This window comes from Drosophila elegans, unplaced genomic scaffold, assembly GCF_018152505.1.
Source record: "Drosophila elegans isolate 14027-0461.03 unplaced genomic scaffold, ASM1815250v1 contig_37, whole genome shotgun sequence".
In the NCBI taxonomy this organism is placed as follows: domain Eukaryota; kingdom Metazoa; phylum Arthropoda; class Insecta; order Diptera; family Drosophilidae; genus Drosophila; species Drosophila elegans.
In genome coordinates this window covers 480,744-502,534 of record NW_024545752.1, presented here as the reverse complement: position 1 = coordinate 502,534, position 21,791 = coordinate 480,744, and the positions used below count along the sequence as shown (strand labels likewise).

The window sequence follows — 21,791 nt, the reverse complement described above, 5'->3', positions numbered from 1 at the left end:
TGTTCTCCTTATGTGCCCGCTGGCTGACGGCCTAGTAGCTATATTCATTTCGAACAAACTATATTATAGGTTAGTTAAAAAGTATGAGAAAGAGGGTGAAATTGAATATAATATATTTTTTTGAGGTGTCAGCGATCGAACCTTTAAAATGTTGTATTTAAAGACCAATCAAAAATATTGATTACTCGGACCTGTTATGCGCAATGCGTAACGTACATAGAAATTACGAAAAACAGCCGCCCCCAATGCTGGGCATTTTGACACCCATCCTGCCGGTACCTGAAACGAATGAAGTGCTTGCTGTGAGGAATCTATGAGATCAAAATGCTTGTTTAACTATCTGTGCCCTTGATAGAAGTTCTTTTCATATAGTCTGCGATGGGTAATCTGCAGATCTTAGATACCGACCTTTTATAGGAACCAGTAGAAGTCTTAATGGTCTATTTCCGTCACCTGGTGCAGCTCAACTATAAGACCTAACTTCCAATCGGTTGACCCTGTCCTGTCGTCTTTAACAATTACGATGTAAGTTGTTCTCCTCCATTCTCCATTTGGGGCGAGTCGTTGATAAGGTCGATTTCCCATTAACTGTCGAGAAGGTGGAGGACGATGCTGAAAACAATCTACATAGTGGCGAAGCATTCTTTTAACAGCATGAATTCTATTGATAATCTAGAACTGTTGTTGAACGATCGCCCGAACTAGTTGCACCCCTCAAATCAGGTCCGAGAAGTGAAGCAGTATCATCTCAAACAGTCACCAGAGTCGTATCGACTATAACAACAACAACTTCAACATCGACCAACGTGTGGCCGATTTTGGCATCGCGAGCAAAACTAGCTTCTGCTGCAGAGCTCTCACAATCTACGCTTGTACAGACTGTGATCGATCGGTATGTACAAATATAAAGAAAACTTAGTCCACAAAAAGCTAAAGAAGCAAATTTGCCTAATCTTATGAAAACTTAAAAAAAAACCACTAAGGCAACTTCTGGAAACAAATTTGCCATGCTTGGCAAGCTCGAAAAAGATGATGGTCAACCACCCCAAGCCAGTAAAATTGTAAAGCTAGATCTAATCAATAAACTTAAGCAAAAAATTGGGCAAAATAACTTTTATATTACTATTTTAAAAAAAAGGTACAGTGTACAAACTGCCAGGAGTTTGGGCACTCAAAATATTATTGCACTTTGCGACCAGTCTGTGTTGCCTGTGGCGATCTGCACTGTATAAAAGCTTGCACGGGTAACAAAGAAGACCCAGCTTTGAGAAAATGTAGCATCCGTCGTGAGAACCACACTACTAATTACAGCGGATGCCCCGTCTATAAAGCGATCAAGAGTCGGCTTAACCAGATGCGCCAACAACCAACCTCCGCCCAACAGGTTGCTCAGCCAAACTTTTACATTCCTTCGAAAACCACTCCTGGAGCTACTTTTGCGGCTGAACTTCGATATCCTGGATTGTCACATACAAGAACCACTCAGCCCGAAGCATTACAGCCCCAACCGCCTATACCAAAACCAGAATATACTCCGCTCCCAGAGCAAAACGCTCAATGACCAACTCACCCTTAAAACCAACAAAACCAGACTTACAAATATAAAACAGCATCGAAGCTACTTTAGCTACACTGACGAACTTCATGCTTTCAATGCAAGGTACCCTCCAGGATCTAGTGCGAAACCAGAACAACCTTATGGGACTTCTAATCAAACAAAAGTTGACTTAAATGGATGCCTTAAGAATATGCTTTTGGAATGCTAACGGTGCTTCGCAGGACAGACTTGAACTTCTACAGTTCTTAAACACCCAGGACATCGATATCATGCTCCTCTCAGAAACGCACCTAACCAATAAAAACCATTTCTACCTTACTGGCTACATCTTCTATGCAAGCAACCACCCAGAAAGCAAAGCTCACGGAGGCACCGAAATCTTTATCAAACAGCGCATTAGGCGTCACCCTCTGGAGGCGTTTGCTTACAACCACATACAGGCAACATCCCTTCGAATAAACATAACCAGCGGTCCAGTAACCCTATTCGGCTGTGTATTGTCCCCCACGATTTAATATTTCAGAGAATGATTTTTTAGGCTTTTACAACTCATTGGGTAACTGTTTTATAGCTGCCGGTGACTATAATGCGAAACACCACTACTGGGGCTCTCGTCTTATTAACCCCAAAGGACGCAAATTGTACAAAGGTATTGTCAAAGCCGGTAAAAAGCTAGATTTTGTTTCACCAGGTACTCCCACATACTGGCAAGCAGATCCGAACAAAAAACCAGACATTATCGATTTTGCTGTAACTAGGAGAGTGCCGTCCAGACTGATACATGTTGAAACCCTGGCGGAACTGTCATCTGACCACTCGACTGTTTTACTTTCTATCTGAACATCCACAGTTTGTAGAACGACCACAATTTCTGACATCCAATACAATAAACTGGCTAAAGTATAAAAAATATAAAATATACAAGCTCACACTTTGAAATTGAACCTAAAACTGATATTGATATTGAAGATTCACTTAAGCATATAACGGATGTAATGTCCTCTGCTGCCAAACACTCTACACCCGAACTTTCAGCCACCTTCCCCCAAAAACTAGACGTACAACTACACAGATCCAGTCGCTCCTTCTAGAAAAGCGGCGATTTGGCCGAGACTGGCAGGCACACCGCTCCCCAGCCGCTAAACAAAGATTTAAAGAAGCTTGTCGGAAGTTGTCTAAAGCTTAACTAACTGAAAAGTATCAGACTCAACGTGCCTATATAGCGCAACTTTCACCCACCAGCAACATATTTCCACTCTGGAGAGCACGCCCAAACATTCAACCACCAATAGAACCCGATTTTACAATTCGATCATCAACAGGTGGGTGGGCCCGCAGTGACGAGGAAAAGGCCAACATATTCGCCTCTTACTTAAAAAATGTCTTCCAACCTCATCCGCCGACAAACCAATTCTTAAATGGGCTATTTACCCACACAATGGAAAAAGTCTGTTATTACAATGATACCAAAACCGGGCAAAGACAAATCCCAACCTTCGTCCTACAGGCCCATTAGCCTCCTTCCGTGCCTATCAAAGCTATTTGAAAAGCTGCTTTTGTGCCACCTCAGAACACACCTCCAAAACGACAGAGCAATCCCCTTGCATCAGTTCGGCTTCAGGGAAAAGCACGGAATTACTGAACACGTAAATCGCATAACAGCTTAAATACGCACAGCGTTTGAACGCAGGGAATAGACGTATCTCAAGCCTTCGATCGCGTTTGGATTTACGGTCAGGTTCATAAAATCAAGACTGTCCTACCACAAAACACCCACAAATTTCTTGAATCTTACCTTAAAGACAGAGTTTTTACTGTCAGATGCAAACATTTCTTCTCCGCCAACCACAAAATCGAAGCTGGAGCACCCCAAGGACGTGTGCTCGGACCGATCTTGTATGTCCTACATTCCCACATGCAGTCAGACAACTCTCGTGAAACAGAACTCTTTTAACTCTCCTTTCATGTTACGCCACAAAATTCTCTGGTATTAAGAATCGTCTGGATGCATGCCTATTCATCGGTACAGCGTTTGGATATCAGCCAAGAAAACGTACCGGTTAAAACGTCAATTTAGGCAAACTCCTCACAAATCGCACTGCATTACATAATATGTCATTTGATGACCTTCCGTTCGAACTCCTAGAGACGCCGCAAAAAATCCGAAATCAGTCAGAAGTTTGCAACTCAGTGAGGGAGATATTTCCGACCCCCTAAAGTATATATATTCTTGATCAGCATCACTAAGAGAGTCCATCTAGCCATGTTCGTTTGTCCGTCTATCAGTCCGTTTGTCCGTACGTCTGTATTATTTATTTTGTATGTGTTTCTGTTGCGGGTAGTATTTAAGTCGGAACGAGTCGGTTCAGAGGACTATAGCATAAAGTTCCCATAGGAACAGTCGGAAAAGAACTATAACTTTGCTGTTTTTATATCCGTTACCCGTAGAAAAAAGGGTATATCGTATTCGTTGAAAAGTATGTTTCAGGTAGAGGGAAGAGTTTCCGACCATATAAAGTAGATATATTCTTGATCATTATTGACCGATTCGATCAAGCCAGTTCCGTCTGTATGAACGTCGAGAACTCGGAAAGCCAAACTCGGTATGCAGATTCTAGTAGTTCCCACGCAGCGCAAGTTTATTTCAAAACGGAGCCACTCCCTCTGTAACGTAATTGAGTGATTTTTAATGGCAATATAAAGGGAAGATGCTGACGATTTTCTAGAGCGCGCCAAATTAATCCTAGTCCGTGGTTTTTATATTTTGAGTGCATTATTAAAATTTTTATTATAAATTCACAGTTTCACAGCGCTTACAAAATTTTTAGCCTTTTTTCCTTGCCTCTTCAATTCCAACTTACCATGGAATCGGCTCTGAAACGATATCTCATTCCTCGATAGATTTTCAACTTAAGCCGCCTATGAGACAGAGCGAGAGGCAAATATCCAGCGAACACTTTTCAACAGTGCTTTCTTGCACGTTGGTACCCAGATCGACGGAAAAAATACTATAAATGTGCAGAGCGTTTGGGATCCCAGACGTCTGGGATGAACTCTCGACGAATGTTTGTCAGGTCCAGGCGAAAAAAATACAAAATTTAATCTTTTGTGTTGTTGGATTTGAACGTGCATGCGAAATGGAGGGAAACCGAGAAAAACACGAAAACGCCGCTTACCTGCTTTTATTCCAATACAAAATTTAACTCTGGCGTCGGTTATATTCAACATCTTCGATTTTGATTTCTCAAGTTTATTTGTTTGTCAAAAAGCCCAGCAGATTGCTAGTATGATTGAAACACACGAACTCGGGTCACACGAACTTCGGTCTCAACAGAATAAACAGAGTTTTATCGCTGGCAAAACAGTTCATCGATCTGAGTACTAGACTTAATATACTAAAATACTAGACTTAAAACATGGGTAATAAGGTATTCGAGAACTAAAATTTAATTTTTGGCGTCAACAACGTTATTAAGTGATAATTGTGGACAATTTTTTTTAAGGGTGAAGGTAATATGTTTTTAATTTTGCTCGTTCTTTTTTATGCGGCAAATAGATAACAATTTCTCCAATTGGGGTAGATGAGAAGCTAGTAATGATGCTGTCTTAATTGAACATTGTGAGCGACTGATAGATGATAGCTTTGCTTAATCAACTTTTTTCCTCATCATGAAGACTCGGCTCAAAAGAAACGATTCAACCATCTTTTGTACGTTTTGCGGAAGTAGAAGCCTAATCTTATAGATAATTCCTTTCAACCATACTCTAGCAAATGCCTTAGAGACGTCTAGCATAAAACCAAAACAGTACATTTTGTTTCGAACACAGCAGTTCGGATTTTGGAGGTGATTCAATTTACTTGCTCAATGGTACCATCCTTTTCTTTAAGCCGAAACTGGGGATCCGGGAAGATGTTGAAGAATTAGTTTTTCTAATTGGAACGGCATGAGAAAAGGCATAGCGGTCTTTATGGTGAAGCAATAAATTATCTTTTCATGGCTTCGGAATTAATAATAAATAATATATTTTTTCCATTGTTGTGGAAAGTGACCCAACTTCGTTATGTTATTCAAAAGATATCTAAAGTAATCTATTGGGCAAGCTGTGTTATCATTTTGTGAGCAATAGGTCAAGCCCAGGATATTTATTCGGCCCAAGATGTTCCTTGATGACCTTGAATATTTCAAAGTTGTACAATGAGACATCTTTGGTGTGCTCGCCTTGGTTTTGTCCTGCTGCATTTGGTTTAAAAACGTTGTGAAGGGGTTTTGCAAAAACGTTGGCTTTTTTCTGCATCGCTGTTAGACCAAGAGCCATCTTGGTCTCGCAATGCTGTTGCAGCTGGAATCGGGAAATTTTGTGTAATATATTTGTAAATATAAATTTCTTGGGCCTGTGCTTGCCTCAACATTCTAGAAATCTTTCGTGTAGCAGGTTTAAGTTTTTTGTGTGCAGATGGTGACCTGCTCGCATGCCAGTCTCGACGGAGCCAGCGCTATTTCTGACAAATTGCTCAATGGATATTGATATTACTTGGGGCAGATAAAGTTAGTGCTGTGCTATTAAAAAGCGTTGGCGAGGGAGGGTACTGAAGAATATTGGCAGATGAGACCATTGGGGTAGTACTGGAAATCATGGGGCTATTTTTTATATTCCGGAATGACAAACGTTAGTTTAAGGTCTTGTATATCGGGTATCCCCTATAATTATCTTACCTCTATGATTATCTTACCAGCTGCCGTATTTCCTTACTGTTGCATCATTCTTATTGGATTTGTAGGATTCTGCGGCGTGTAGGTCTCCACATGCAATGCAAACTGATCGCAGGGTAACATATATCTTTGTGTGACCGAATTATTGACTATTTGAGCACTGAACAGAGCCTTGTGTGGTTTCTCAAGAGATGCAGAAGGTATTGCAGAATATGGATGGGCTGAACTGAAGTTTTTTTGATTTGCTTCGTTTTGACACTTCAAATTTCATTTTTATTCAATTGGTTTGGTACAGTGTGTATTCACTACAGTAAAATATGAATACTAAAGTGTATAGCTGCCATCGCAAAAACTATGAATTTCACCGTTGCGCCTGGTTGAAACCGGGCCGCCTTAAACGCACTTCTGCAGGAAAAAACTTTTCCAACTAATTTTGGCAAATGACTGCGTTAGAATTTTGGCTTGAACTATAATTTGGGAATGCCAACCGACTGGATCGAAAAGATTGGCAACCTAGGACAAGAAATCTCGTTTTAAAAAAATAGGCTTTAATTCTACTTCAAACGCATCGAAATATATATTTCATCAATTGTTGCATTCGTTTTCGTAGTGCTGACTTCCTTAATCTCGAGAAAGTCGACCGACAGGAAATGCCTGTGGCTAAGGGTTTCCCGTGGCTGATATTTCCTTCCTAACGCGCATCTTTAACGCTATAATTGTTCTTTCATATTATCCAAAGCAAAGGAATCATTCTAATGTTGTTAGGATCCCTATAACACCTTTTCCGGCCTATAAGCCTTCTACCGACCTTCTCCAAGATCTTCGAGCACATTCTCCTCAAACGAACTCTTTTGAAGCTTTCCATGACACAATCCCTGAGCACCTGTTTGTTTTAGGAGTCTGCATGATGCTGCTCAACAGATGCATCGTGTGGTAAATCATGTTCTGAAAGCCTTTAAGACGAAAAAGTTTTGCTGCGGAGCATTTCTATACGTGAAACAAGCCTTTGATCGTGTTTGACACTGCGGCTTACTCTATAAGCTTAAGCCCATTGTTTCTTCTTCGTTCTGGACGGCGTACCCAACAAGCACATATAATGGCGGATTGTGCTGCTACCCGTCAGAAAGCCAAGAAGATGAGCTACCTCCTTCGCCCAGGCAGTTGGCTCTTCTTAACAGCCAAAACACGGATTTTAAAGGCTATAAAAACTCCCACCCTTTCCTGGGGCATACACTTTTGGGGCACTGTCTGTTACACTTCCATAAAACTCATTGAGTCTTGCCAAGCAAACATTTTTAGACACATGGTGCACGCTCCATACTACGACCATCTTTCGAGACCTCAAAATGAATTCTGCATGTACATCTATTACTAACACAGCCTCCCGTTACATGTCAAAACTTCTTTCACATATAAATAGACTTGCCCTGACACTAGCCAGACCTATAAGCAGAAGAAGACTACATTCATCTGAAAACTGGATTCTTGGCCAACCCGCTAGTAGGAGACTCATACAAGACACATAGACGGCCACACTGTCCAATTTTTTGAGGACCTTCCTTTTTGTAAACTACTACTTGTTAATTTTTTACTTGTGTAAAAGTGAATTAAGTTTTACACAGCACACAACCCAATAAAGACTTTGGTTTTGTTTCTATTGCGGTGGGGCAATAGAAATTAGTGCTGTCCGTGGTTGAGAACACCTGCTTCATATGGCCAAGATCTAGGTGTTCTGTGATAACCGAGTCATAAATATTTTTTTAGAGCAGGATCCTTTTTAAGCGATTTTTCTTTCATATGAACTGTGGGACACAAAAAGTGCCCAAATTAATTCGCTCCGCTTTTGAAGAGGAGTGACACCACACAATCGTTTCTTGGTTCAGTAATGACAAAGGCTCAGAAATAACCTGAAAAAGACACTGGCGGAAGAATATCCACAAGTCATTTTGCGAAGGCTGGAAAAAGACAGGATCAGTTTATTGTATTCTTTTAAAATATACTGCGAACGATTGTGCTTGTAGGAAGACTTCCAGCCAACTGTGGCAAGACTTGGACAGTAGTATCACCTGGAACTAGCTTAATTAGGGTCTGTAACTTTGGTTATAACAGTTTGAAATGGAAGTTTAATTCGGTTTGTGAGTCCTTGCCAAAGAAAGTGCCTTCTGGGCCTGAATCTTTAAGGACCCGGGATTGGAAGTTTTCTTTAAAATGACAAACACTTACAATGGCTCCGCCTAAAAAGACTCCTAGCTGATATGAGACTAAGTGGACAGAAGTGGACTGTATAGGGCTGCTTCTTGCCTAGGTATTTGACCGTGTGCAGAGCTGCCGTGGTTATTAAAAATGTCTTCATGTATCGTAATGTCGAGTCCTTTGCAAGTAAAATATTTTGATTACTGTTGCACTCACATAGATAATGACCTCTAACGAAGCAATTTAAACACAATAGATTTGATTAAAAGTACGTTTCTGGTTCTGGTTGAGACATCTCGGTAAAGCGAGCAAACTGAATTCACTCCTTTGGGCCTTGGAGTAAAGAGGAACAGAAGCATTCGGTGATCTCCTCCATCTTTCCGTTTCTTTCTTGGAAGAAAGTGTTCATCCCTTTCCAAGTGAAAATTTCAGATTTCTAACTTAATTACTGCTCCTATAGTAAAAGAGTAACTTTTGGAAAGTTTGGCGAACAAAGAGAGACTAACAGGCAGTCCTCATTATTAGTGGAGAATGGTGCTTTCATTTCCTTTAATGAAATACCTGACCCGAACATATCGTTGACATATTAAAACGGATTTTTGACTTGCAGTAGACGAGAAAGCGTTTGTTTTCAAAACGTTCATTAAATGCCCCTCATGAGTTGAGACTTGGCAACAATGGCTTAAGGCTAAGGACTGGCTTTAGCATTAGGTAAAATCATTTTTTAACTTTACTCAACTTGGAATCGTCATAAATAGACGTGAACAGGTCACGGAAAGTTGTCCAACCCAAACAATTACCGTCGAACATATCTATGTTAAATGTAGAAAGATTACAGCCCCTGGAATTTAACTCAGGTCCAGAATTGGACCGTGACTCCGCTGTTGAATAAAAAATTCGACCGATTTGCTCACTAAATTTCAAAGAGACTAGAAGTAAGACTACTTCGGCTAGGCATGTGGTTCGGTTACACATTACAAGAAAGCTTATGATTTATCGTTTTCAATGCGGATCATAAATTATACTTTACAAAAGAGGGTGATAGTTAAGCATACAATAAAATAAGAACATACTCCTCGTGAGGGCTTCTCCATCGTTGGGATCTTCTGACAGAGTTTGTTGCGTTGTCGCAGAATATCCGACTTGGTAAACTTCTCCGCCTGATAGAGCTTTTTAAACAGGGAATAAAATTATTAGTCGAAAGATTAGATACTAATGCTTTGGTGGCAAAGCAAACAAAGATAGCCATATATGTTTTCATGTCACCTTTCCGCGTATACGATAGGACGTCAGAAATGGACCACATAGATCGACTCCAGAGACAGCAATTGGTTTTGTGAGCGACAACCGGTCTGCAGGAAGTGAACCCATGATCTGGTCCAGCAAACGAGGCTTAAAGTGGTAGCAGTGGACACAGTTGCGTACCACTTTGCTAACCAGTCGACGGGAGCTAATGATCCATACTTGGAAGCGTAAGATTCCAATTAGAGCCTTTTGCCCTGCGTCAGTTTGGTGAAGAAATTCAGTGGCAGTAAGAGCGGGTATTTGGCTTCTACTGGTATTTGCGCATTTTCTAGACGCCCGCAAACACAAATGAGTGTCACCGTGCGACTTCCGATAGCTGATTCCGACAGATAGGATGTCAGCCTGTAAAGATCTGGGCTGAGGACTTTACACTACTTTAAACAATCCATTTCCTTCTAATACGTTTGATGCTGAATAAGTAATACAATAAAAAGGAAACGAATGCTGCAACTCAGTTGCTGGAAGGGCAATTTGGTCGAGGATGCTTTCTTCAGATCCGGTGCATTTAAACGATGACGCTTTTCGTTTCTCCAAATCCGCTTCTTTGATTTCGATGTTATACAACGATTTCAGACAGAGATGTTGTTCCAAATTGAGAAAGGCTGGTCCTGTGAACCAACTTGTATTTTGAAGTTCGTTGGCTTTGCATCCACGAGATAAGATGTCAGCAGGATTTTCTTTTCCTGGCACATGACGCCAAGAAATGTTCGATGATTCTGTTTAAATTCATGAGATCCTGAGATTAGATACAAAGCAATTTAATTGGGAAGAGTGCATAGTAAGCCAGTGCATGACGATTCTGGAGTCTGCGCAGAAAACTACTACTAAGGAACCATATGCACTCTGGGAAGCATCTGCGAATCCATGCATTTCGCAATCATGCTTCGGGGATAATCCTAGATATCGGGGTATGGCGATATGGCTTAAATTGTGCAGGTCGGGATAAATAGATTGCCAATGATGACTCGTCCCAATCCAGATGACTCATCCACAGCTCTTGAACAAATATTTTGCACCGTATAACCACTGGTCCTCACAAGCCAAGTATGTTATACAAGCGTAACATAATTGAGACAATATTCATTTTTTGTCAAAGCGTTAGTTTCTGGCAAATTAAACCAAAAGCAAAGTTCAAGTCCATTGGGGTCTCAACGACATTCCTAAAGTTTTTGTGATATCTTTGCTGTCTAACTTAAATCGAAGTTCTTTGATATTATCATCCAACTTGCTAAAATTCCATTCATCTAGCTCTAATCCAGCGCGAGACAAAATTCTAGTGACTTGATCAATTTTCAATTTTAGGTCATCGACACACATCTCTTTAGATATAACTTCGGATCAAACAAAAAATTCTTTTCTATATCGCTCCGCTACGAAATGCAAGCTTCTTATGGCGAGGAACGGTGCACAAGCAAGCCCATATGTGACAGTGTTCAACTGAAATAATTTCAACGGATCGGAAATATTGTCTCTCCATCAAATTAACTGAATCTTGCGATCCTGAGGATCCACAACAAATTGCCGATACATTTTGGTTATATCAGCTGTTAGAGCATGGTTATACAATCTAAATGACAGCAGAGTTAAAATGATATTATTTAATGATAAACCTGGCGACGACTACACGCAACTTTGTTTTGAGAAAGGAAGTCGAACATTAAAAACTGAGATTTCACAGAAGTGACGATCACATTTTTCCTCTTCAATTTTGTATTGATTTTGAGAAGGTTTTGGTTTATGCTTTAATTTCCCAAAACCTTTTAAGATTTTCATTCAGCTGTTGGGAATGCGAAAAGTTGCACATTAGAGCATTGGCTTTTGCTCTAGATTGCGAATTATCAGCGACATGTTCACTTACAATCCATCCGAGTGAAGTGTTGAGTAGGCATGGCTGCCCAGACCCTAGTGATAATTTTCCGCCAGTGGATAGTTCAAAGAATTCCTGGGTGCTTAGTAAAATGTCAATTATTGTGGTTATTCCGTCAGGGATTGACCAATTTGATGACTTGATACGAGTGGCGGATTGTGTTAATACTATTGTTTTGGTAACAGAAAATTGCAATGGCTATTCGTCATTTGTCAACAGACAATATTCCTCGGCGCTTTAAAGTGTGTACGCCAATTAGGTTTAATCTTGATAAGTAGAGCGGTATTTGCCTATGCGGGTCCCAGTTAAGATGTCGCAGTAAAAATATAAAAAATATTCAAGAATTGGGCGAACTAAGCTAACATACAGTGCATTAGTTGTATATGGATCATCAAACTCTTTAGCCCATCTTTTAATAAAAGCTAGGACTCCATGCGCTTTATAAACAATGACTGAAATATGGCTATTAAAACATAATTTGTCATCAAATAGTATACCAAGATCATTTACATTAGTTAGTTGCTCCAAAGACGAGTTTTCAAGAATATATGAAATAGGATGGACAGAAGTTCGATAGAATGACATGGACTTGCATTTTGAATGATTAGGTAATAACAGCCTATTCGAGACCCACGCCTGAAATTGCTTAAGATCTGACTGCGAGTTCAAATCAGAAAAGGACAAACAAATTTTAACATCGTCAGCGTACATTTAAGTTTTGCAATAGCAGAGAACCTGAGAAAGGTCATTAAGATATAAGGCAAAGATAAGATAAGATATAAGACTAGGTAACTTTCACCGTATTGGACAATTCGTTTTTAAATAAAACTCTTTGGAGTAAGGAGGAAAACCAAGTATGGAAAGTTTCTGAATCAGTAGTGTGATTTTCTGAGTCAAACGCCTTATGAATTAATTATGAATCAAAGACGAAAATTCTATAAGATTAGTAGAAACCGATCGATTTTTTAAACACCTACATATATACTGGAGCTGAAAAATAACTAATCTTTCTATGAGATTGGGGATAGCTGATGGCTTGACAATGCCACGATAATTTTCAATGTTCGACCTAGTTCCTTTTTTATGAAGAGGGATTAAAAAAGATCCTCCCAACATTTTGGAAAGTAAGATAAGTGCAAAAAAAGATTGAAAATATATGGGATTGCGATACAGAGAGCTTCAGAGCAGCGCTCAAGTATGCAGCTTGGGACTTTATCGGGGCCTACAGTGAAAGATGGGTCAATTGTCAACAGACCTTGCAGAACATCACAAACTTCAAAAGGGGGTATATTAATATTGTTAGCGTGAGATAAGTGATAAGGATATGGTGTAGATAAATTGTAGGAAATTTGAGAATATGTAGATTGAAAAAATGTGCCCATTAGATACCAGATTTTAATATCAGAGGATTTATTTTGATTATGTAAATAAAAAGTAGAAGGATAGAGGCGCGAATTTCATTTTGTGTTAACGAACGAAAAAAATTTTTTAGGGTTGTTTTTAATATTCTCCCTACAGTAAGCAATGTAATCCGCAAAAACACTGATTGTTTTATAGCCCTGTAGCCGAGTACACCGATTCGTTAAAGTAGAGAGCTGCCTCGTCCAGATAGGTAAATGTCTGTAAAACTGACCAGTCTATACGACTCAGGTAAAGGTTTAAGCCAAGAAAGTCGGTTTTCCGAAAACACTTCGCACGTTACGAGACAGCTTGAGTCAGAATTAAGACATCGATATCGACGCTAATGCATAGAGTAGAATGATACCTATCTTCAGGTGTAGAAACTGGAGTGGTTCTTACAACATTTGTTAGTGAAACATCACTTACAAACGTTAGGTCGAAATTTCGGTCTCTATAATAAGTAACGTGGTTGACCTGACCCACAGATAGTTCAGTTCATCGATGAAGTGGTGTTGATTTTCTGAAAATAAAATGTTAAAGTCAGCACTGGCAACCCATGAAAGGGGTTATAAATTGAAATCACCCAAAACTAGTGTTGGTTTCTATCACTAACTGCGTTGGTAACTGCATAAATGGCTGAAAGAAAATGATTGTAGAATGCAGAATCAGAGTAAGGGGAAGTATATGAGAAGGTTATAAATATTTTGACTTCGTTAATTAAAATTTGTATTGCAATAAACTCGAGGCTATGACTATTATCATAGGGGAGTAGCTCAGATGCAGAGGAATTCAAAACGGCAATCATATAGCCTCCGCCTCGAATAAGTAGATTTATAAATGACAAATTTATTCATAAATATTTCTTGGTCGTAGACAGTATGATCGAGCCAGGTTTCAGTCAAAGCAATAATATCGAGTGGCTATTAGAAAAAAATCTACTTAGCTTACCCAACAGGATGACAGAGAATTAGCAGCCATATTGTAAGATCTAATGTTTTTAAAAATAAAGTGTCTAGGAGTAGAATTTAGAGATGACAGAATTAGCAGCCATATTGTAAGATCTAATGTTTTTAAAAATAAAGTGTCTAGGAGTAGAATTTTAAAAGAAGAGATATCTCGTTTTTGTTTAAAATTGAATTTAGAAACTCTAATAAAATCGACTTGGCCACAAAGTTTATGGGACAAGTTTTTTAGATCATCAGAAGTCACTTCAGGATTGAGGCGACATACAAAAATTGACCGACCGTAAAAATGCAGGCGTTCAGTTTGTAAAGAGAATAACGTTACTCTTCCGCAACGGCTAGAGATGAAGCGCGAACAGCGAAAAGGGAGTTACAAAACTGCAGTTGCAATAACAAAAAACACAAAGAGCCTGTGGTGCTTTTGTTAATATGGAAATCGTGAATCATAATATTAATTTTACAATAGAGGGTAATACTTTAGCATGGTTTTAATAGTTTTAACCAAACTCAGCGCTTAACATCATGGAAATGGTAATTATTTACGCATGTACACACAATGGAATGTATACAGTTTCCTACATATAGGGGAATGAAAATATTTTAGTTCAATTAAATAAATTTATTAATATATTAAATATTAAATTAATTAATAAATTAATCGAGATTACCGATATACTTTAGTATAGGTATCGAAGTAGCCCTGTAGAGCTACACAAAATATAATCATTTAATCTAAGTTACTGACATTCTGCCGTTCCTAATACGGGTATGACACTGCATTGGTCGCTACTTTCATTGACGGATTCATTGAAGCTCAGAGACAGAGGTAACACTGCTTTTTTAACGTTAAATTCAATTTGTATTGTTTGTTCCGCGTAGTACTTTTACTATTGGGTATCGGGTATAAAGAGCGTCGAAGCTCAGCGATCCGAAGAGACGGGTACTTCTCGTATATATCAACACGCGATAGCGAAGTGCAAAAAACGTCTACCAAGTGTATCTCGGCCCTACTGACGGTCGATAGCCCCTCTACTTACTCTTACACCTTCTTCTATGGAGTGCAGTGTAAACACCAGGGTTGGTTACAAACCAAAAATAAACCGTGTCCAAAGAGATAACGAATTACCCGGCAGATCTAGTGACAACAGATTTGCCCTCCTAGCTGAAATTCAACCAGAACTGGGTCAAGAGACCCAACCGAAACTTAAACTCCCATTAATTCACATTAGGGAGAAAAGCTCGAACGCCCTGGTAAACAAAATTGTTGCGCTGGTCGAAAATTTGCATGTTGTTCCGGTTACTAAAGGGAATATTCACGAAACCAAACTTCAGACCAAATCTGAAGAAAATTTCCGAGTTGTGTCCAAATACCTTGAAGTAGTAAAGACAAACTACAACACCTTCCAATTAAAAAGCAGCAAGGACTTACAAGTTATATTAAAATGAATTGAGCCCGATGTTACCGCTAATGAAGTTATCGATGCCCTCAAAGAAGACGGTTTATCTGCAAAGACGTTAGTAACATCATTAAAAAGAACAAAAAGCCGCAACCACTCTTCAAGGTAGAGCTGAAGCCAGATAGCAGAGTCTTGAATAAAAAAGAAGTGAATCTTATCTATAACCTGCAATACCTATTGCACCGGAGAATTACGGTGGAAGAGCCACAGAAAAGGAACGGACCGGTGCAATGCACAAACTGTCAGGAGTATGGACCCACCAGGACATACTGCTCACTGCGATCAGTCTGTGTAGTTTGTGGGGCCTTTCACAATTCCCCAAACTACCCAGCCAACAAGGAAGACCTCCAAAAGAAGAAATGTGGAACTGCGGAGGAAATCACACGGCTAACTACAGCGGCTGTGTGGTCTGCAAGCAGTTAAAAAACCGCATGCGACGGCTGACTACGAATGAGCAGCTAACAACATCAACATCTAGGAGCCCAAACTGACCAACAACACAACTAGCCAATCACCTCATAGTAGTAGAGAGGTGGTTATCTGACTGTCGTATCCAAATAAATGCACAAAAGCAAACACATTACGTTTACATTACTCTGAACAGGCAAACATTCCCTCCACTATCATTGAATAGTAGGCAGTTTCCCCAAGTCAACGAAGTAACTTATTTCGGCGTTCAGCTAGACAGGCACTAATCTGGAGAAGACACATCGAATGCAGGAAACTACATTTAAAACTAAAAGCCAGCAGCTTCCACTGGATCTTAAACGCTCGCTCGCCCCTGCGTCTGGAATACAAGGTCCTGCTTTACAATTCCACTCTCAACCTCATCTGGACTCCCAGCTATGGGGAACGCGAGCAGCAGCAATATGTACATCATACAGCGCACACAATCAAAAATCCTGAGAACTATCACTGGAGCACCATGGTATTTTCGCAACCAAAAACATCCACAGGGGCATCGGCATTCTTGTAGTAAAACATGAAATAGACAAACAAAAAGCGGTCTACAATGAAAAACTGTGTGTCCATTCAAATAAATTCGCAATAGGCTTAAATCGGGTTTCCAGCTGAACCAGAATGTAGAACGCAACTCAGTCATACGATTGTTAGTTGTATTACCTTAGGATTTGGTACATATATTGTTAGTATCCAAAAGGAAAAGAATCAATAAATAAATAGCAAAGCAATAAAAAAAACAACGTGACGTCTACTGTTAACAAGGGTATTAGCGTTCTTGGGTTTATTAAGCGATGGTCGAAGGAATTTGACGATCGTAATACAACTTAATTATTATTTACTTCCCTTTTCCGTCATAATTTAGAATATTGTGTTCCCAATGTCAAGTACACATCGGTCGTATTGAGCCGGTACAAAAAAAAATTTCTTCTTTTCGCCCATCGTGGTTTGAACTGGGATCAAAACGTTAGGTAGATTAATATTACTTAATTAAGCAACTCTCGTTAATCCTACAAACATGCTTGGAACTATTTTTATGCACAATCTTGTCAGAGTTGTTATTGACTCTATAGGATGCGCCCTTTAGACCAACCCGCTAATACCATCCTCTTAATTAGCCAAGATGTACTTCAAGTTTTGGCCTGCATGAACCCTTTCGTGTTCTTTGTAATAGTTAAAATAATATATGTTGCAGCATTGATAATATTTTCCGACATTGTAATAGCGCAGCGAGTTTCGGTTTCACACGCACGAAATCCCTTCTTCTTTCTGTGCTTACCACCGAACCACACACCCCGCTAAAACGGTACTTCTTAAGCGACAACACGCATACAACCAAACGAAGCACCGTTAGAGGCTGATGTAATATTACTTTAATGATGAAATTAGTCTTCTGGAATTTTCCAGAGACCGTATACCCATATACTCATACCAACATCCACACACTCTTAGTGTGCACCGACATATATATAATCAAATTTGTATTTCAAAACTAATCCCTTTTATGAAAACAACATTTTGAACATATTTGCACCGTACCTAGTTTTAGTTTTTTTGTAAATGTCTCTATATTATGTAATTTTTCTTTTTCTCGCGAACTCGATAATTGCCCATAATGCTTAAAAAGAACGCGCGTAACCAGCTCGTGCTTGGTTTTGTTGGGCAACTTGTTTATTGTTGCTTGCCAAAAAATATATTGAACACCTAAGCTATGTTCTGTAACACAGTTTTAAGAAAAACGGATACCTTTAAAAATAAAACTAATGGTTAAATGATTGGGAAAATTGAATAGAACATTCTTCACTTCACTCTTTAAAAAGTACTGTAACATTATTAAGAAATGTTTTCTTCATTTCAGTCCCTGGAAAGTACGCGACGTATGCTTGCTCTCTGCGAGGAGGTAAGAAATCAAAACAGCGGAAATATATCAGAAACGTATTTTAATGTATCGTCATTATACCACTAATTTGTTTTATTTTTACTTTTTAAATTAACATTAAATACATCCTGTCCACTTCTATACGTGGATATATTTAAAAGAAAAGGTACAGGGGATCATATAGAAAGTAATTTCCTGATTCTTACGCCGCTCCTTCTTACCGGGAAACCCCAAAACCAATCGCAATTCAAACCTTCAAAAAAGATTTTTTCATAGAGACAAAGCACCTCCAAATGGTAAAGGCCATTATGGATAATGTTTCATATATTATTTAATATAAAAAATTCTAAATTGTATTTTCAAATGATCTCGACTACTTGAATTTATTAATTGGTTATTATTTTTTAAACCGAGTTTCATAATAACTTAACAAATGTTAAGTATTGTGTTGTAAAAATTTCTAATGTAGGTGTCTGATCCACTACTATTCTTCTACGTCGCATTTGTCATTTTTTTACCGTTCACCGTACTTTTATTTATCTTTTAACACCACCTATAAAACTCAAGAGAAGTTATATATTAAGCTGCGAAGTGTTTTTATTCAATCTGCATGCTGTTGAAAGCCGGCAACTGATAGCTGCGTAAAAAATTACATACAAAACCTTAAATTCAGATCAATTATGAAAATGAGTGTAAAAATAGTAGTGTACACATGCTAGAATTATATCATAGCACAAGGCTTACTTCCTTAGAACCATTTCCTGTGCGCAAAAACGAGTAATTGTGAAAAAAGAAGGCAAATGTTTCAGTAGAATAGAAGATAACACCTACCACGAATGTATGTGTATTTGTCAGTTTTAATAAGTTATAGCTCAGCCAAGTGTTGCATAAAACAAGAAAATTAATAAAATGTTGTCAACTAAACAATAAACAACGAATCGCAAATCGATAAAACGGTATCGATAAGGTTTCGTAGGGACGATGTGGACTGCTGTGCAATTTTAGGAAGACTACTTCGTACACTTTTATGGACTGATCATGGCCTTTTCATTGTTGTCGATGACTTGGTATACCTTGATATTTCCTAAGTCTTCTCCATAGAGACATGAATTTAAATGATTGTTTCAAAAAGGTTGACTAAATTTTTAAACTTCGAATACTTGCTACTAAATTCGGAAGTCGAGCACCAGTTGGGGATAACGAGGCTAACCGTAGAACTTCGGCTTCACGGCCATTACAAGCGACATAATTTTTGCTTTGGCTACTATTGTTAATTCTTTCAACTCGATTCCAAACGTATCGCTTTGCACTATCAATTGATGCATTTAAAGCATCAAGCCTACAAGGCAATTCTTGCGCTTGGATCGCAACCGACCCTGAAACTAGCCGTTCTTCCAATAGACGAATACTTCTTACTACGCTTTTAAGGTTGTGTTTTATATATATTTTAATAAATATGTAAATTGGTAAAATATTTTTTTTGAAATGTATATCGTGTATATGTATATGTGTGTGCAATATTTAACTATGTTTAACGCATGCAAATCTAGCTTTACTATATAGATACGTATGTGCCAGGAATTGAAACCAAGGCGCAATTTTTCAGCACAAGACAATTAATATTTAATTTTTGTCTACAACTCTAGCTTTCAATTTTTGCACAAACACCTCAGGCTCTGCGTTCGGATCTTTGAATCTGGTTCCTCGTGCAGTCAAAGCAAGTGCCGGGCATCCCTCGGTGATGACAGTAATTAGCGACCGGCAAAATTTGTTAGCAAGCTTAAAATGCATTTCTTAACAACAAAAAAAAACACTCGCCGCGGGCAACTAATAATATATAATAAAAATGTGCCGGACAACGCTAGACCACAAACATCAATAGTGACTCGAAAAAAGCTCCAAGCATACAAGCGCTTCTTTTGGAGGTTCTTTTTGTTCTTTTGTTCTTTTGCATCCACCTTAACGGACATCGCACCAAGTGACTACCACCTTTTCTACTCAATGTCGACCGATTTTGATAGTAAAAAATAAGCTACAAGAGAGGATTGTGAAAACCGACTGGCTCAGTTTAGAAGAAGAATAAAAGGAGAAAAATAAATCGAAGTAAATTTCAAATAAATCGGTTAATTCTAAAAAAAAATCTAATAAAAAAAGCTTTGAATTTCATGTACAAATAATGGATAACTTCTGACTTGACCTTATATAAAAGCTAAGAACAAGCTCGACTATGTTTTTTTCTGGCAGACCAAAGTACTGGCCGGCAAACCCAAAAAAACTACCCGATTAAATAGACTTTTCGATTACCAAAAATATTCCTAAAAATCTTATGAACGCCAAAGATTATTTATCTGATCACTTTCTTTTACTCCGACATCCAGGAACATTAAAACAATCGTTTAAATTGACTTCACAGAAAACCGATTGGGTTAAGCACAGGAAATATATAAGCTCACACATTGTGCTGGGTCCTCATCTAAGCGAAGAAGCCAACGTTACAGCTTTGTTTATACACTGGTGTCTGTACTTGTCTCTGCAGCTCGAGTTTCAACACCTCAAACTACAAACACACAATACAACCAAAACAAGACAAATCTACAAATCGAACAACTCGTCCTCGAAAAGCCACTCCATCGGCTAGGCAAAGCTTAAGGCATGCCTCACGTCAACGCTTTAAATCTTTACAGCCAAAAGAACCATTTTTCTAACGCCGGTACATAGAGCAATTGATTTGTACCACTCACTATGGAGAGCTCACCCAACTCTAAGCTCACCGAAAGAAACTGTGATGCCTATTAGAAATCGCACAGGCGGCTGGGCGCGCAGCGATGCAGACAGAACCAGCACGTTTGCCAACCACCTATAAAATGTCTTCTAACCAAATCCTCCCACTAGTGCGTTGACTTTGCCGACTTAACCATATGAGCCTCAGCTTCAAAATGAGCCAATTGAGATTCGCCCAAACGAAATCGTGAAATCATTAAAAATCAGCTGAATCCAAAAAAGAATCGCCGTCCTGCGACCTCATAACCCCCTAATATGGTCACTGAGCACCGTTTGCACTATCACTCAGCTTTTTAATGACATCGCAAAACTTGGCCTTTTTCCAGTGAGATAGAAAAAGTCAACTATAATAATGATAGCAAAGCCGGGAAAATACCACAAAATCCCCACATCGTATAGACCTACAAACTCTAAACTAAACCTCAAAACTTATTGAAAAACGCGGATAAATAAATACCTAAGAATCCAGGAAGGAATTACATCACATAAATTTGGGTTTCCTGAAAAGCACCGAACATTTGAGCAGGTCAACCGGATAATATTAGAAATTCGGAACGCGTTCGAAAAACGAAGGTGATGTACTGCAAGCAATTGATAGAGTTTGGCTAGAATGTTTAATGTACAAGATCAAGACAATGCTCCTCTAGGCCAGAAAATTTGGTGTGAGGTGCTGGAGTTCCTCAAGGCCAACATTATACTTTCTCTACACAGTCGGGATGTCCGACAAGCACACGACTAACAACATCTACAAAATCTACAAAATTCAATAAAGCAAAGTTTAAAAAAAAATCGTTGACTATGGTTGTTTCACCTCTGTAATTCCGTCCTTGTTGTCCGCATAAAATAATGCTGACTTTAACAATGTTCCCCATCTGGTAAGGCTCCGCTGGTAACTCATTAAATATTTGCGTAGCCTTAACGACATTTTTTTTACACATATTATAAACGAGTAAGCGACATGAAACGATGTTCCTACTTCTCCGATTACTTACTTTCAATCGAAGTTGTGCAGCTGAAGTGAGCGGACGTGTTTCGCGCGAGCTCCGGTAAAAGTTGAAGAAAGTGAATGTTTTTAAAGACAAATGAACAAAATATACAAACAAAAAAAATATACAAAATAAGCGAAAAGATATGATTAAAACAACTGCATAATGCTTTTATTATAGTGCCACGCTAAAAAAAAGCTCAATGAGCGACGAACCAAATGACGAGTGTCG

The 21,791-nt window shown here is 38.8% G+C and overlaps 1 protein-coding gene across 2 annotated transcripts in view; it reads left to right on the top strand.

Moving 5' to 3' along the window:
• Window positions 1-21,791, top strand: part of LOC121467315 (synaptosomal-associated protein 25) — a 461,557-nt gene that overhangs the window by 82,369 nt on the left and 357,397 nt on the right. For both annotated transcript variants that reach the window (XM_041708700.1, XM_041708699.1), the window contains exon 3: window positions 17,773-17,814. In XM_041708700.1, coding sequence (XP_041564634.1) covers window positions 17,773-17,814 — 42 coding nt within the window. The remainder of the gene's footprint in view (window positions 1-17,772; window positions 17,815-21,791) is intronic.